The following is an 18,837-nucleotide window of genomic DNA, read 5'->3' as shown; positions in this document are numbered from 1 at the left end:
GAGAAAGAAGCAGATCAGTTCTCTGGTCATTGAGTTAACATTTCTTAAAAAAAAAAAAACTATTAGCAGTTTCATCCTCCCCTTGGTGCTTAAATGATTCATTTAAAGCAGGACAGAAGTAAGCAGTCCATCTTAAATACTGGGATAATGAAAATTAAACACCTGGATTCATTCCAGCTCTGTGCGATACAGCTGTTTCCCTCAGGGGGTCAGAGATAAGGGCGGCAAGGACACAAACACCTGGATCTTGCTGGAAAGATGCCTAGAACTCATCATCAGAGGTAATCAGCATGATTTTGTCAGACTTGCGGGAGTTCTTGTTGCCTATGGATACTTTTCCGTTGGAGCTGGGCTGGATCACCTCCTGCGTGGACTGCTGGGTGTACTGCTGGTAGGCCGGGGAGAAGTTGTGGATGGCATCCTGCACCATGTCTCCCGGGTTTATGGTCTCCTTCAGACCACTGGAGATGCTCTGCATTGGAGGACTGTTCTCTGTCGGAACAACACAGGATCAAGGACATCGGGAGATTAACAATTAGACAGCCATGCACGTGATGTTACGGCTTTAAAGGGAAACCGCTTGACAGTAACATCCAGGAATCTCTTCTGGTTGCCTGGCAACTGCTCCCAGCCCCCCAAAAAAGACAATAAATGACTCCTGTAAAACTCAGAATTGATGCTTTCACTTTTACAACAACATATAATGTGTTAATTGGTGACTTTTAGAGGTGCTGATGGTGGATTTCACCTCCTTCAGACAGAGCCAGGCTCCCTGTCTCCCCTGGTTTCCATACTGTATGCTAAGCCAAGCTAGCTGGCTACCTGCTATATATGTATATAGCTGGGTAGAGCAGTAGCCTATTTATCTTCTAACTTAAGCTGTAAGGACGCAGAGACACTGCATTTCAAAAACAAAAAAACCCAAGGGGATCAATCTACGCATCTGAATGAAAATGAAGTTCTGAATTTGTAGGAAAAAATTGTGCCGTTTTTGCACAAAATTTGATTTTGATCTCCATGAAGAAGGAAGTTATGAAAGAATGCTGTACTGGCATTATATTGTTTTCATGATTTGACTTCAGTGTGCATAATTAACTAATAAAGGCCAAAGCCAGGGTGACATCTTCATGTTGCTGTTTGGCCCAACAAACAGATGAAAAGTTATTATAAAATAATATAAAATATGAATGACTTATTAGATTATCAAATTAATTCATCTTATCAGTTGATTGCCTACTTGTTTCTATAAACTATCCAATGTGAGACATTGCTTCTTTCTTCAGGCTGCAGTCTGATCTGAATGCAGCCTCAGTGCTGATGGTCCTTTAGCACCCAGCTGTGCGCCAGGTTGAATTTAGCCCAGAAATAAAAGGTGTCCTAGGCAAAAAAAAAAAAAAGAGAGCCAGCAGAAATCCACAGCCTTCTGTTTCAGGGTCACTGGCAGTGCTTTCTGGATTGGCTTATAGAAGTGGCAAAGATAAGGCCAAGGTGGGGGGGCACACGGTGGTTAGGCACGGTCTGCTGACTTCTTCCTGACTGCCTGACTGCCTGACTGCCTGACTGCCTGACTGCCTGACTGACTGCCTACCGCACAGGGCTGAAGCAGGGGAATGGTGAACCGGCGGTGTGGCAACCTCTGCAATCACACGCAGCAGCAGCGGAGGGCGGGGGTGCAGCTGCAGAGCTACTACATGTCGATGTTCGAGCCAAATGGTTCAGTTATAGGAGGGGACAGAAAAGAAATGTAATAACCAGCTGTCACACACTAGAGCAACGTATTACTATAATTTTGACTGAACAGCGAGATGAATAACGAGCTTCTTTTCATATTCGCAGGAAGAATGGGTGAGGATAACAACTATTAATTTCATCTTGATTCAAAATATAAACAGTCACATCAAGTCGATGCAGAAATTCAGTTGTTCTCATCACCTCCAGTACGTCTGCATGTTAAGCAGCTCAAAGCAACAGAGAGTTTTCTACTGTATCAAGCAGGAAATAAAATGGCAAAATGATTGATATCGCTGCGGAAGCCTTTCCCCCATGGCTTCCATTTGTCTTTGACTTGCGAGCAGCATTGACGTGAAAGGGGTGTCGCTCGCTTCCTGCTAGTTACTGAACTGTGGCTTTGGATTCCTCTTCATCTTCCTCTACATTGTTTTATTGGTAACTGTCCCCTGAGGCGCGAGCAACAACGAGTGCCCTTAGGCTGATGAAAGCCTTCCAATCTGACTTCTACACTGATCACAGCAGCACTACATTTAATAAAAGCACAAGTGTGTAAATATGTACACACTGCAGCTTGTGTATCAGTTAAAAAGGAGGGAAAAGTGAGTCAGACTGGGTTAAACGGCTGCAGCAGTGCAATTACAGTAACACTTTCAAGCCTTTGCTACTCCTTATTCTGTGTGTGAGGAGGGCAATTAGCAACTTGTCAACATATTTTCATGACAAGGGCAAAGAGGTAATGATCAGCTCGCCAGCTTAGACTAGAACTCTCACCTGGCACTTCATTTTTCTTCTCCTGGTAGACGTCGCATGTGAAGGCGTATCGGAGGGCGATGGCAGCGAAGAACATCTCAATGCAGATGATAAAGTTCTGCCAGCCCGCCGCCACGGTGCCGGCGCCGACCTCTTGTCCGTCGATGAAGAGCGCGTTGGGTATGACGCCGCAGCGCTCCAGGATGGCGAGGACCATTCCTACAAAAGGAAAGCAACATTTTCATCCGCAGTCACTGACGTTATATATACACCGGGTGTGATGCAGAGAGGGTAACCTTACCTTGCCAGAAGGATAAGAAGATGACAGATTTGATTGTGAGGAATTTGAGCACTGGTTCGTACGGCCTCAGGAGGTCACTCGTTGCAAAGAAGAAGAGGAAGAGAGCGTAGAGAGCCAGGCTGACTGAGAAGTTGTAGATGATTGTGATATATAGGTATCCTCCATTGATGCTGCAGGGACACAGAGAAGGACAAGCCACATAGTCACACATTCAGGTAAATATCATATGACAAGCACGCATACAGCAGCTTCACAAAGTTTTAAACCCATTTATTACTTCTGACAGAATGAAAAACACTGGCATCTGAAATGTGTTTACATTTTCAACCATTCTGCAAAAACAGTTGGAAACAGACTTTTTGTCCTCTTACTTGAAGTAGTTAATAGAGGCTCTTTGTGCCCGGCCTTTCAGGATTCAGGATTTATTTCAGGATGCATCCGATAAACAGACAGATTTGTCTATATTTCATTGTCAAACTGCCTCTCTACCCTCTTTGCATTCCACAGAGCGTCTCTGAGGACTCAGCTGTGACTACACTAATTACTCCCATGCAGGATAGAGTGCATGGTTGGCTGAGAGCATATAAGTAAACAATCTGCGAATCATTATGGTCCTGCTCCAGAGCTTAAAGAAAGACAGATATTTCTGCTTGCCAATTTTGATCTTCAAGTATATGAAGAAAATAAGCAGGAAGAATGTAATCCTGTCTATCTTTTAGCTCAGCAGTAAGAGGGCGATGTTTCAAGCCCTTGTTGAACTCTGTGCGTCTTCTGAGCAGTTCAGAAACAAGTGTTGTCACAGCTGAATCTTCAGAAGGAGACGCTGAACTGAGAGGCGGAGAAGAGCGCCTGAACATAAGTCAGGCAGAGTTTACGTGCTGCAGGTTTTAAAGCTCTTGATAACACGCAAAAGACAACTTTATTAAACGCATTACCCTCTCCATATTCTGTCGAGAGTCTTATGGGCTCATCTGGTACGAAAGAAAATACACTAAATTTGTCAGTCTGCAATTTATCCCCTTCTTTATACCACTTGACATCCAGAGTAAAAGTATGAAATGAAACAATGCTCCCCTTATAACACTGCGCTTCACTGAGTCTAACATGCAATAAGAAATAAGGGTCTTCATCTCAGAACACTTACTGAAAAAAAAAAAAAACTCAATATAAAAGTGATATAATTCCTTTAGTCCATATTTCAAAAAGCCCTTTGTGATACCAGCAACAGCCGAGAGGCCGAGGTTACGGCTCAGATAGTGACACAACTGGGACAGCATGCAGAAGAGTACCTGCGCCCTCTCACAGGAAAGTTTGAACCCAGCACTTTCCGCTTGAAATGAAACCCTTTAATTCTGCACATATTCATCTTGCCAGCTGTGGAGAGGTGATATAATTATCTCCATTTGCAAATTGTTTCCATGTGCACACAAACAGCAAACAAGCCTGCTGGCAATGACATGGATGCAGAAGATACATGAAGAATGAAATGGAAAGAGAGGTGCTGCTCACTTAAAATCTCCATCATGATATTTGCCAAAGGCCTGCAGGATGATGGTGATGACTGCCATGATGGGTTTGACAACGCAGAACTGGAGAGTCGCCTGGAGAACACATTACAATTCAGAGTGAGACACCCAAACAAGCAAGGACACCGTGAAGGAGGAGGAGGAGGAGGAGGAAGGGCATCAGAAACTGTTTGTACATCTAATAAGATGGAAAAGATGTGCGACTGCTCACCGACAACATGCAGCTGCCCGTGTCTCTGAATCCATTTCACCTAACCAGTGGCCATTTCTCACCTTAACCAAAGCAGCTACACGCCTGATCTTACTCACTATAAATACACTCAAACAAATAAGACTGAAAAACCCATTTCCTAACATGGCAAACTATTGCTTTAAATTAAAAGATTTGAAATTGCAATTTTTAATGTCCCCATAGAGTCCAGAGACCGTCCGCTCTCTTTTCCTCTTGCTCCATCTTTCAGTGAATGTGTGGGAGTTAGATTTAGCCTCATGTGTGACATCACAAACACACACAGGTCTGTTGATCATGTGACCTCCTTCAACAGGCTGTCACCAACACGAGCTCTGGTGATAAGATGGATGAACTTGTGACGGACATGTCCTCACAGTGACTGCAGAACATGACCGTTGTGTCTGTAACTGTCCGATCTCCAGGATGGATCAATACAGTTTCCTGTGATCTGCCTTCGGACTCTACTTGGCCTTCGCCTGAACATTATACTATGTAAAGATGTTCTCTAACCCAAATAGAAGCATGAACCTGGAAATGAGCAGAAAACGTCTCCTATAAAAACAAAAATAAATAGAAAACGGCCATAAACACAGAAATGTTTAAAGCTGCTCATCCTTCACTCCTAGAAAGTAAACCAGGCGGATGCTGATGTGAACTGGGACTAGCTGGAAGAGCAGAGGGCACAGCGGGATGAAGACCTGCATGCGGTGTATATATATATATATATATATATATATATATATATATATATATATATATATATATATATATATATATAAGAGTGGAGGACAGGTGTCTTCTGTGTGCTGCATTGAAGCCTGAACCAACTGATTTGACAGAGGCTGCTCCAAACTCCCATCACTGCTGCGGCACTTGAAAGCAACAGACCAGGAGTGTTTCGACTTGATTAGCCAGAGGGAGGCTTTTTGGACTGGCCAGAGTCTTTGGTGGGCTTGACAAAATGACATCAATAATTATTTATATTACTGATTTACTTTGAAGCGCTCAGCGCTGACAGCCTTTGCTTGCCCTATGCCTGTTCTAGTGCCAGTCTGTCACTCTGAATATTCTCAAAGCGAACTATTCTGCATGATACTTCCCGACACGCTTGATATTCAAAACACAATGCACGGCTCTGATGCTGCTGGATTAAAAGTCAACCGTGGTTTCCCGCTTCAAATTAATTTAGTTGGTAACTGCATCCGTGCACAGCCTGTACACAGACCTAGTAATAATTTGAAATATGTGAATGTAGGATAATAAAAACATCATATTTGACTTTTATTATTACAATACTAAATAACGTTTCATGGGGAATTCACTTCTTGAAATGGCCCAAAGCCTTTTTTGTTTTTGTTCTAAATGTTTATTGGTGAGTTCATAGCAATAGTTAATAGTGGGAACTATCAAGAGAGCTGATTTTTAAATTTCTCATGAGTCCTAATTAACAGCAACACCTCTTTGCTTTGTGTATTGATGCAGACGCTCAAGGCTGATCTTGTGAGATCTATATATCAGACCACAAGGCCCTTATTCTTCTCGTCATGTAGCCTCTGTGCTACTGTCCACTCTTTTATCTTTAATTTTCCACTTTTTGTGTACTCTTGCTGTCGTTTCTACCTTTGAGGAGAGACAAATTCAACAAAACTATCATAAAAAACAGCCCTGCCACTGCTAAATGATCACATATAGGTGGTAAAAGAATGAAAAAAAGACAAACATATTAAGATGTATTAAGCTGCAGCACAGTCACGATGCAGATTTGTAGCATCCTGGCTCTTTTTTCCTTAGATAGTAAGATAAGTTCTCTAAATAAACAGAGGAATAATAGAAACATATTTCATTGTTGCCTCACGACCGTGTGGAAGTTGACAGCTTTTTTTTTTTTTGCATTATTATGAATCAATTAATTTGGCATTCATCCTTTTGCATAGTATCAGTATTGCTGCCAGGAGATTGACATTGCATTGTGCACAATTAAAACATAACATTCGGCGGTACGTTTGGCAGCTCAGTTTTCTTGTATAACATTAGCTTCAATTATTTACAACTGAACAAGAGAAGCTTCCACTTTAGATACTACCAAAAGCTGAAGGGGAGAAAAAAAGGAAAAATGAAATAACTGAATAGAGAGTAAGCTGTTGGATGCCATAAAATAATATGAATCACATTATATTCTCACTCATTTATTCTATCGAATCAAGTCTGACCTCATAGATTAAATATACCCAGTTTTCTTGGTCTAAATCCAGAAAAATACTTCTATTTTTTATTTTATTTCGTATGTTATTACTATCCATTGTGACAGCCTTTCTGCTTGCTGCCAGAAGTGTTTGCCAGTTTTTTATTATCAGTGATATTCAGTCCCTCAGATGAGATGTCACCCATGTAAACAGTATGACATCTAAAAAGGAAAGTCGACTCCAAACACATTATTAGTGTTTTCTGTGAATTTGAATACCCGAGCAATTCCAGCAAAAATATGCAACTGATTGGCACCCAATTAATAAATTATGAATTAATAATATTCTGTGTATTTGTGTTTTTCCCCCCAAATACTGCACCACCTTTCTACACCTGGTCCATTTAATCAGCCTGCTTCTTTTTAAAGGGAGTGTATGAATAGTATGATAATGAACGCTGCTCTCTGCTACCACAATTGTAGAAATGTGTTGATCACATTTTATTTATTGTTTATTTATTTGGTCACCAGCTGCCCCTGGGGCCCACAGGATTACGCTTTTCCCCCCAGTTTCAGGAAAATAAGACCCCTTAAGTGTCCTAAATTATGATAACAGGACTTAGAGCTCAAGTGTCAAAAACAGTCGAGGGTACAAGAGCAGCTTATCCTCTAACCTTATCTCCAACAACCACCATAACTCTAGGCTGCTTTTCCATATCAGTGATTCATTTGTTAACCTCTTTTCTAATCACACACTGACGCTTCTCCAAAATGTGCAAAGAATTTTAATGTTTTTTTTACCCCCCCTCCCTCAGGGTCCTATTTGCTAGTTTTAGTATTTGGCTGCGATAAGCTGCACAGTCCGGGATGAGGCTCCAAGTGACAACATTATGTGATCAATATAACTGAGTGCTTTAGTAATCCAGTTAGAATATATTAGCATGTACAACAGCGCTTAATCATTATTTTGAATCCAGTTCGTCTCTCACTTCACGGAATTTGACCTGCAAAACACCATTTAATAATTTCTGCGTTCGATATATTGATTTCTGAAATTCTCTGTTGAATGAATGTTAATGAGGATGCCCCATTTTTAAAGCAGAAGGGTCATTGCTGAGCCCTTGCTCTGGGCCAACACTTTCCCTGCACTTAATCCAGCAAACTCAAATCAAACTGATAGGAGATTGAGCGCAATGCTCTTCTTAAAATCTACTGTTCTGATCTTCAGCTGACCTCTCACAAACAAATATCCTGTCAGGTGTACAACCACAGCGTGTAAGGTTTCCCTTTAAAAAACACTTCACGTACGATTCCTGTGAAGGCACATTAAGTGTTTATCACTTGCTGCTTATAAAATTCATTTCACCGTGTATTTTGTTTTTGAAGACATAACTCTCAGTTCCAATTTCCATCAGCGTTAGACTGGGAGCCTGCACAGCATCCCAAGACACTGGGAGGGAGCTCGGCGCTGACAGCTCGTATCATCCCTCCGTGTTTATTATCAAGCTGCTTTCGCCTGGCCTCAATTGCTTTTGTTTTCGTACGTTTTAACCAGTGGATGTTATCCTCCGAAAGGCACACAGCCAATTATAACAGCTGTCATTTTTAAGCAGTCTGGAGATCTGGACAGAATGGTAATTTACAGCCAACTATTGTTTTGTTAAGACGATGTGATGTATTCTTCTTTTCAAATGTGTGTACATTTATTTCAGGGGCACAAGGAGCATCTCTGGAGTGGAGATAAGGGGTTGATTGAAAGCCTTACCTGCTTGCAGAATCTTAAGAAGCCGATGGAGTAGCTCATTCCAACGAGGCAACAGGTACCATACAGACAACTTGACCTGCGGAGACGACAGGAAATGATGAGCCCCACTAAACATCATGTCCCGTAGTTAGTATCAGATAACAGGCGCGGGTTTATATTCTGTAGTGTATGCACTGAGGGACAAGTATGCACACATATTCACCGCCCTGGTTGACATCATGCATGTTGACTCAGTTACCTTCTCAGGATGACACAATGTGTTGAAAGGTGTTCCTAATAATTTGACCGCACCATTGACTTTCACGTAGGAACAAATAACATAAAAACAAATGAAATACTCAAAAACTGGGGCTGACAACTGACAAGAAAATTAAAATGACTACTGTTTATTGTTCGTGCAAAGCCGCCTACATGACACAATCCCAGTTGGGTGTTATTTAGAGCAATAAAAAAAAAAAAAAGCCAATCATTTCCACTGAAAGACAAGCTGCTTACGCCGTATTGTGTGCAGTTATTGAAAACTCCTGATGCGCACACAATGAACTTCATTTTGACTCATTTGTAATTGTGGCTGCTGCTTATTTAACATGTATATAGAATAATATATGCAGCATGTGCGGGAGGTCGTGCTGTTATGAGATACTGTAAGACCAAGAAGCCTTGAAACCCACTGTGTCTTTGGCAGATTAACTAAATGGCTTTGGGCTAAAACAGCAGCAGCTACAGACCAAACTGGTCCAACGATACTGAGAAACTGGACCAACGAAGGATGATTAGATTTTATTCTTTAGGAAGCTCCAGTTTCAGTGCATTTAATTACATTTGTTGTTGCTATTGTTTGTTTGTTGTATTATTACTCAAAGTGAATGGTGCTGCGTTTAGGGGACGAGGGGGCGGGGAGGGGAGCAATAACCGTCTCAGTGGAGAGACTCTGCTGGAGGCAACAGAGAGGAAGATTAGGTCTAAACTCAACCTCATCTTAGGTAGCAGCTCATAATCAGTATGATGCAGCTGCACCTTCGGCCTCACAACCGTAGAGGTGCCGCCCGGCCCGCCTTAGCTGATTTTCATGCTCCTAATCAATCAGCCTGTACAAAGGTAATGTCAAATATCAGGTTATTTATCTAGTATCTTAATGTCTCATTGTTTTAATGTCTGTCTTTGCTGCCAGACGTGCACGCTTCCTCATCACATGCAAATAACAGCATGTATATTCAGTCAAATTGAATTTGAGAAACAAATTTGCCTGCAAACAGAATTTGTTGCTGTATCATTTAACCAGTCCACAGTTAATCTAGTGTATGAATGGGATCAGCGGTCAGCACCGTCGCCTCACAGCGGGACGGTCGGCTATAGCTTCCTCCCACAGTCAGTCCAAATTAACTGGTGACTCCAGGTTGCTCGTAGGTATGAATGGCTGTCTGTCTCTGGCTCCAGCCTCAGCGCAGCCCTCTGAGGAGAAGTGGTGTGGATGATGGATGGATGGAGTACAATACCAATTAGAGCAGGAATGAGCTTAATGTGCTGGTGACCATGTCTCTGACATGCTAACTGTTAGCATGTTAATGGAGTAAATACATAAAACAATGCTAATAAACTAATTCATTTTCCATGCTGCTGATTAAAAACACACTCAGCTTTTGGATTACAAGTGATTCTCTCACTTCAATTAATATTGTGCTTTGTGTGAAATGCTCCATTTCAAATTATTTGCTGGCGTTTTCACTGATATAAGACAAAAATAATAATAACGAATGTGTGGAAATCCTAAAAGCCGCGTAGCAGCCGGTGCCGCGTGGCTTCTGCTGCATCTCCATTGGTTGGTGTTAAGCAATATGATCATTTATCAGGGTTCGACATTTCCGTCTCAACTGTCTCAAGAACCTGGCAAAGAGCCGCTGCCCTCCTGCTGAGTCAGCCATCTAACACCGCCTATCTAAAGCTGGACAAAAGCTCGGGGATAAAGGATAACGCTCACAGATTAACAATGCAGTTCTTTATTACCCGTTTCACTCTAAATAATTAATTCACAGGAAGCATGACGCACCTCATTTGTCATTTCCAACATGAACCATATCATAGTCGCCCCAGTTAAGTTGAAAAGTGTGATGTGATGTATTTACTGCTTCTGTCAACTTGGTATCTTCTTTTTTTTGTGGACACTGGAACGAGAGCACTCACTGTATGGGTTTTCCTCGAATCTCGGACATGATGGCGCTCTCTCCTCCCAGATACTCAAAGGACAGACTCAGGAAATTGTAAATGACAAACGCTGTAACAGAAAAAAGAAGAGTTACTTCTTTAAAACTCCGCACCGCACGCGTTTTCATGGCATGACTGTTACTGTGTGACTGTAGAATAATTTCTCATCACCTTCAAGTATAACTTCATTTCAAAAAAAGGTCAAATCATTTTAGAGGAGAAAACGTCCACATGATAAGAAATAATTAGTCCTACATTTTGGAACAATAAATGTTTCAGTCCTTACATTAAGAAGCTTCCAAGGGTTCTGTGTCTTGGAAATCCCTCCCTAATCCTTTGTTGCTATTTAAGGAGGGATTAAATGAAGCTAATGCAGATGGTGTCCAGTCAAGGGAAGGTTCATTATGTTTTAGCCGTAGCCGCCGGTGGTATTCCAGTCTCCCTGCTTTCTGATGCGCTGCACTATCAATCAGCCACAAAATTGGCCTGCAAACGGGAAACTAATCTCCTGAATAATGTATTTCTTACTTTTCCCCATTCTCAAATTACTTGTAATCCATTCTGCATATTATTCACCTTTGCCACTGGTGAAGTGCTTTTGTTTTAAAACTTCAATACATAATTACAGTTACAATGTACAAAGGGAATTAAATTACAATCTACAGTATAATATCTGAAATTAAATCTAAATTATATTTTTTTTAAAAAGACAATGCAGAATTACAAGTACATTTTTTAAAAAGTTAAGTATCCAACCTAGAAAAGTAGTTTTCATGTCATTAGCAAAGGATGGTCCTAAAAGTGCCCCTCCTAGAAATCTAACACCTCCAATAAAGAGGTCGACCAACAGGAGAACAATGAGCGGAGTGAAAAACCAGTTCGGTCACTTCCTCGTCTTTCTTTTCCCACCAATCTAACATATGAGGGCAGAGGAAGAACCGTGTCCGTCCGGGGACGACGTACTCAGGTGGATCATTTAAAGGGGAGGGCTTGAGGCTCTTACCTTCGTAGCAGTCTCGTATTGAATCGAAGTAGACGTAGTATTGGTCGTTGCTGATGAAAAGCAGGCTGAGCCAAGAATCAAAGGCGTAAACTGGCACGATAAACAGGATGCGGATGATGTAGCGCTGCTCGTTGGGAACCGTGTAGGATCGAAGGTGTGTGTAGATCTATAGTGAAAATACAAGCAAAGCACATTGGAAACATTAGCAAACGGGACAATGCTAATTACCTTCTATTGATAGGTGCCGTTAGCGATAAAAAGAGTAGTTACATGAATGAATTAGACAACTAGAAAACTTTCTCACTGTGTTTGAGATTAATATAGAGAATAATGTATCAGAGCTCTGACATGTAGGCTACAGACGGAGAGTTTACTCTGCTTTCACTGAAATATATGTTTTTTAGGGGTAAAATCAGTTGACTTTATGATTAATTATATTACCTATTAATCTACAGGTTTTGTTCTTGTTTAATCACATTTGCTGAATGAACAAAAGAGCAGAAAATTGTGAAAGATGCTCATTTTAATTTCACAGAGCCCAAGGTGACATCTTCAAACTACTTTTTTATCTGACCAAATATATTCCATTCACACTGATACAAAACAAACACAAAAGCAGACAATACTCGATTTTGAGAAGCTGGTTCAGACAATATTTTCCATTTCTGCCTGAAAAATCACTTTGACATTTCACAAGTACATCAATTTTTTAAAAACTACAACTGCAAATTAATATTATTATTATTATCAAAAGATGTGATTTTTAATGACCGTCCACAGCATTAAACCATAAAACTTGCTGGCCATGACTTATTTCATTCCTCTTAAACCCCACATACAGAAGAAATCAATGAGATACTACTACAGATATGGAAAGACGAGATGAGGTGTTACTTGACTGTATCAAAGACATTGTCTGAAGATAACAAACAAAGCAATTCAGTGAGATGAACGTACATCTATGAAGCCCTATAAGACCTAAACACATGACGTGGAGGTTTGGAGTGAGGTGTGTTTGAGCTAATCGTCATGTGTGTCCCATGTCTTTATTATGTGAAAGTATTGTTGTTAGGTTAGCTTGTACACCTCTTGTACACCCAAGCATAATTATTTAATGGTGTAAAGCATGAAATTAAATAAAGATAAGTATATAAAAACACTTTTTCTCCAACAGCCTTTGACTTTAATCCACCTTAACACACACAAACTCTCCCACATGCCCCCATAAAGGTAATGTAGTGCAACATTTACTGGAATACGCTCAGCATATGGCAGACACTGCTGTTATAATTCTTTTCAGTGACCTTTAGTTTTTAGACAAGACAAAACCAACACCTGAGCCACATCCAAATGTTGTCTGTGAGTTTTTGAATCCCTGCTTAAATGCACGGCGTGCCACTGTAGCGCGGCGGAGGAACGGACGGGTTTATTATCCATTCTGATCTCTAGCAAATGCAGCAGGGTATGATCTGTGTGCGAGTGGAGGGAGACGTGTGTGAGTAAATGACAGTTAAATCGTCCCTCTCAGGCCTCTGGGTGTTACTGTCAAAAACAAACTGTCTTAACCTGGTAACACGAAATGGAACAATGTGAGTCATTTAGAGCATCGCCACTTGAATTCATCTACGAATAAATACATTATTAACTGAGTAATACTCGTAGGATATCGTCACCTAACCAATTAGCAAATTTAATGGGAAAATCTGTGGACAAGTTATTAACAGTTGTTATTGTCCCTCTGCAGACGACTGCAGTCGTGCAGAAAGAGCATGAAAATGTGGCGCCTATTAAAGACCAAAGCGTATCAGGGATGTTATTGTGATGCCACACAATCATTTTCTTCTAATGACTGATGAGTCATTGTTCATAAAAAAAAAAAAAGGCCTTTAAAAAAAAAAAAGAAACTGGCTAACGAACATTTTCTCCGGCGACCAAGATGCTTATGAGCCATTAGTCAACTAATTGAGTACGAGGGGACAATCCGTGTAATCATCCAGTGCTGAAGCCAGTGCTGACTCACCAGAGGGAAACAAACCCCACGATCAGGTGTTACCCCAGCAGAACAAACACACGGTGGCTAACTGATTAATATATTGGCAGAAAATACTTTTTACGCTTTTCTTTAATGTGATTGTAATCTGAATATCTTAGATTGGCGAGGTGGATTCCTGGTGAAACAGGAAGTATGAAGACGTCAGCTGGGGCTTTAGGTAACTGTTGTAGCTAGATAACATCTAGACTAACCTGTGATGAAGTGTTTTGTTAGCTAGCCAAACCTAAGGACATTAGCCATAACTTTTTAAACGCGAATCCTTCAGGTCTATAAAATGTCAGGATATCTTTAAAAAGATGCAGGCTATGATTTCCCAAAGCTGAAGATTCAATTAGGTTGTTTTATTTGACAAACAGCCCAAAATATTCAGTTTACAATCATACATCAAGCAGAAAATCATCACATTTGAGAGGCAAATGTCACTAAAGTGATTAAATCGCTTGTTAAAATAACGGCCGGCTGATTTTCGGTCAGTCGACTAATAAATTATCCTGCTAATCATTACAGCTTTGGAGTAGTTTCTCACTTGCTGAATAATATTTTCTTGACATTATTTTGTTCTATTCTCATTTAAAACGCATCATTAGTGGGTCTGAACATTTTTAATTACAAACACCTCCATTTGCAGGCTAAACAACATCCAGAGTTTCACTCTGCTCGACGCATTCAGCTTGATTAAATGCCCATTAGAGGCAGCACATTAAAGCCTGATTACTGTGCGGGTGGGGGTGTGAAGCATTTGGCCATCTCTACATGTGAAGTGAAGTGTGGTCTGATGTCCTCCATTTGCCTGGAAAGCCAGAAAAACCTACATCCCCGCTGACGCCGGCCTGCCAAGGATTCATAGCTGCATGCTGAATAATGGCGTCAGTCTTCATATAACTCCACATATCATGACTAGACTAAAAGGGACATGTGTGAAATCCCAAATGCTTCAATTCACAAAGGGACCAATAACCTCACCGAGAGAAAAAAGAGCCTCACTCCAGCGATTACTAGTCCGAAAAGCATCGGCCACTTCACAGCAAAGAGGATCTAAGGTCATTGTCTGTCGGAGTTTTAGTATTCAGAGAGTCCATAGCAATCCTCTGGAGCCAAGTCAGGTGAAACACCAGCAGCATTGCAACACCAGTCCTGCAGACCATTTTATTCCCCCAGTGTGACCGAGCCGATGCCTGTTGCAGACCTGCTCCGTTCTCTCTGCGGTACACTTGCTATTTATTTGTTCAATTAAAATGTCCTGCCGGCCAAACAAGCACTATATTAAGATAGGAACCAATTTGGAGGGAATTGAGTCACAAATCCCCGAACAAGGGGTTGTTTTAGAATCACAGGATGCAACGTTTTGACGCTCTGTGATGAGGCTGAGAATCTTAAAAAGGCTGCACAAGTAACAACTCTTCGATCAATTCCACCACATAACAACAGAGCACACACACGTGATGTTAACTTCCAGCCTGAGGATGTCGGATGAATGCATTTCCAATCAACTAAATCTGGGAACTATTGCAACTACATTAAAACTACAGCAAAAAATAAATGAATAAATAAATAAAAACACCCTCATCCTTTTACAACGCTGTAAATGTTTTCTCAATATCAACTGATTTCCCTGCTGATAATACACTGCACCCTACCGCATGCTCAGCGAATGATAGAGCCATAATGATAAGCTATCATCTGCACACAGTGGGAGCTCACCCACACAAGAGCAAACGCTCATTTATAGCTGCAATGAAAGGGATTCTGGGTAAAGGTGGGCTGTGCTGAGCCACATACATACGTCCTGACCACCACCACCACCATCTTAGTGTGTATTCACCGTCCGTTAATCAGCTAAAGGATTTTCATTTTAATCAGATAGTCACTATCAACTGTAAAGTAAGCAAAACATTCCCACAATGCAGCGGGGCCAGCACAAAGAAGAGAAAAATAATACCTGCCTGGAGAGGGAGAAATACTTTATGACTAGATAAGACAAAGTGACAGTGTGAAAATAAGCTGAATTCACTCCTCTGTGCCGGAAGGTAATGATCTTTTATGGATATGAGAGTTTGTTTGTGTCCTCTGGCAGAGGAGGTGCAATCTGTCTGCAGCCATCTCCGATTACATTTGTACATCAGTGAGTGTGCAGTGCTCTGAAGCCGTATTACTCACCGGTGCCGTGTGCTGCAGTGATTTAAGTGACGGCAAGCATGCGTATTTAGGAATGCTGTCGTCTGAGGTGACACAAAACTCACCTGGTGGCATGTTATGAGCAAGGCGGTAAAGACGAATATCCCGGAGAGGGCCTGAGCAGCCAGTGTGTTCAAAAACATCTGGTCCTCTATGATTGACCCGTTGCTCGTTCGAATAATGGTCATGTTGGTCTTGTCTGGGAGGATTGGTGCAGCCAGGTGGAGAATGGAATTATTTTCAGTCGACGGGTCCATGTCCTCTAAAGAAATGTTCATCTGAGGCAGAAAACAGAAACAGTCAGTGAAGGGCTCTCAGGTAAGATGTAAGGAACACCTGCCCTGTGGGGTTTATGCTGCCTGCTGGGGAAACACAATCCACATTCATTGTTATTACACTAAAATATAATCCAATTAGAAGAAAATACAGCATTTTATAAAAGGAGCGAGACTGTCCTGCTGTGTTCAAGTGCTCCGGAGTCTTTAAACGCACCTTCTGCACTGTAAACAAGCAGCTCACCTTATCCCGGGGCGGGTGGGGGCAGCTTTATCCCCTTCAGAAGGCAGGTTACTGTCCACAAACAGCCCAGGGTTGTCGCCAGCCCGCGTTACAGGATCAACATCGACAATAAAATCGCCTTTCAGTTCAGTTCAGCTCATTTACTGCCTTTTACGTCATCAGCGGGGCTTCAGCACACTGGACTTCCTTGTTTTAAACAGGTGCCTCACGGGGTAGAAGTCCACACAGGCGGCGGAAATAAAATAAAATACAATTAAAACCCCCAAAACTTAGTCACAAAACACCCAGGTGCTCCTCTTAGTCTGTAGAAGCAGAGAGGAGTCAAACTTTCAGTGTTAACGACGGGGATTTGAATTTATCCTCGAGTCTGAAGAGCAGCAGAGATAAACAGGTTGGGCACAGGTGAACGGGTCACGTGTCCACTGCTCTACGTGTGTCGTCATCACGCTGTCTTTACGTTGGAGAGGCTGCGTGGGCCTCAGGTACAGTGGACCTAACACTGGCATGGTGACAGAGTAAATATCTTAACTGATAGATATTACCTTGAAACTTTTCTGATATTTTATGTTTGAATATGCAAATGAAGCTTTATCTAATTAAAGGTGCTCACATTTCCAGAAGATTGTATAAAGCCAGCTTACCACGACAGAAAGTACTGTCAACAGGCATAAATAAAAACAATTTCCACAGTGTTTTCAGGGATAAAAAGTTCTATAAATCAGGTTATGAATGATACATGAACAAAATCCTGTGAAGAATATAGAGAGGAATAAAAGTGAAGAGTTTGGTGCTGCTGAAGTGGAGATTTCTGCCTCAGACTGAGAAAAACCATGAGAAAACTGCCTTTAAAGGCATGAATTTAGGAGAAATCTACAGACCAAATAGGCAAAGTGCAGTTAAAATAAACACCTAAATGTGTATTTTTGGACATTTTCTTTCCGCTAGTCTGCAAGACGACCAGTGCAAGGATCTTTTTGCCTTTAGTTTCTCACCTTAATGGCAACTTCTACTCCAAAATCAGCCATAAAGATGAATAAACATCTCATTCTACACAGTCAGACATGGATTAGAAGCTTCTTAATAGGTATGATTATACAGTATATCCTCCATTAACAGCTCAGTGTTACAACAAATGACACAGAAAATCTCCTTTACATCTTTAAGACTCTTATTAAAACCAAACTCACATAACTGATTCCAAGAAGTCCCATATTTTACAAATTGATTTATTACACTTTACAAAAACAAAACAATAAAATATTCATTACAGCTGACGGATCTGAAATAACCCTCTTACTTACGCGGATTTGGGGTTTTTTGCCAGGATTTGCCGCGAGGACAGAAAGCATTAATTTGAAATGCGTTGAGCATCTAAATGAGTGTAAAACAGGTATTATTGATATATAGAGCAGATTAGAGAGATTAGCGAAGGCCCAGTTCAGTTTTCCAGCTGGACGGGAATATTCATGATGCTTAAAATCTGTATCCAGTGCGAAAACCTAAACTTCTAATCCTTCATTAAGACTGAGATGATTCCGTTTATTGATTATGATTGAGTTGCACAGACCGTTTTAGAAGTGACCGGTTTTATTTCTAACCTCTCTTCTGACGATTCAGAATATTTGCATTGTAAAAACACAAAGAATAAGAAACAGTATAAAGGATTACAAAAGAAGAACAGTGAGGCCAATAAGTATTTTGTACAGTGAAGAAACTGGAGCTCTTGGTCATCATTTCATTTTCAGCTTCTGTGAGCACAGTGACTTGCAGAAAATCCATCTTTACACTCAGATAAAGACTAAATTATGTTTCCCAGAAGACATTCTTTACCGTCTCAATAAATCAAAAGGATCAGAGTAAATGAAATTGGATTCATACATTTCTGTCTTGTAGCACAAGCCTCAGGGTCTTTTTTTATTTAAAAAAATCTGGCTGTCATTTGGTAAAGAGTAAAATCCCTTCAGTTTACAAAGACACAAAAGAAAAAAGTGACATTCGGGGAGTCCAGATGATCCGTGTTTCATCAAGCCTTCAGAGTTAATGTTCCTTTTGTTGACTTCCTACCAGACTTGACAACTTCTGATGATCTCTTTCATTTGTTTTATTGCATCTATGGAGGAATCCTTGAGCGCCAGTCCCAGTAAGACGGGCCTGTTGCCGGCTTCCTGTGACACAAACGTCGCCAAGTTTTTGGCACAGACGTGTGTGAGCGGCTGAAAGTAGAACCACAAATCAGCCGTTAATTAATACATACAGAAATGCTGTGAAGAAAAAGACAGAAGAAGGTGACATCTGCATCGTTCACATCGATAATCTTCTTTTCTGTTTAACAAAAAAAACTGTTTTCACATTTTTCTTCGTCTTCAAACAGTAAAATTTCACAGATGTCAGCTCACTT

General features: G+C 41.0%; 1 protein-coding gene across 1 annotated transcript; it reads right to left on the bottom strand.

Annotated features, from left to right (window-relative positions):
* Nucleotides 1-201: 201 nt before the first annotated feature.
* tmem184a (transmembrane protein 184a) lies at nucleotides 202-16,547 on the bottom strand. The gene is made up of 9 exons (XM_070847795.1): nucleotides 16,440-16,547; nucleotides 15,986-16,198; nucleotides 11,693-11,858; nucleotides 10,669-10,759; nucleotides 8,488-8,563; nucleotides 4,292-4,383; nucleotides 2,783-2,952; nucleotides 2,503-2,700; nucleotides 202-492 (listed from the first exon to the last, which is right to left on the bottom strand). The coding sequence occupies exons 2-9, from the start codon at nucleotides 16,196-16,198 to the stop codon at nucleotides 263-265; spliced, it is 1,236 nt and encodes a 411-aa protein (XP_070703896.1). The 5' UTR covers nucleotides 16,440-16,547; the 3' UTR covers nucleotides 202-262.
* Between the last annotated feature and the right edge of the window lie 2,290 nt (nucleotides 16,548-18,837).

This window comes from Pempheris klunzingeri, chromosome 17 (genome assembly GCF_042242105.1).
Source record: "Pempheris klunzingeri isolate RE-2024b chromosome 17, fPemKlu1.hap1, whole genome shotgun sequence".
Lineage (NCBI taxonomy): Eukaryota > Metazoa > Chordata > Actinopteri > Acropomatiformes > Pempheridae > Pempheris > Pempheris klunzingeri.
The sequence above is the reverse complement of the archived record's forward strand: the minus strand, read 5'-3'. Positions and strand labels throughout refer to the sequence as shown.

Coding starts and splice junctions, on each gene's coding strand:
- tmem184a (XM_070847795.1), bottom strand. CDS start 16,198: ATGAACATTTCTTTAGAGGACATGGACCCGTCGACTGAAAATAATTCC. Junction 11,859..15,985: donor TGCTCATAACATGCCACCAG/GTGAGTTTTGTG, acceptor TTTTCACTATAG/ATCTACACACACCTTCGATC. Junction 493..2,502: donor GAAGAAAAATGAAGTGCCAG/GTGAGAGTTCTA, acceptor TTGTTCCGACAG/AGAACAGTCCTCCAATGCAG.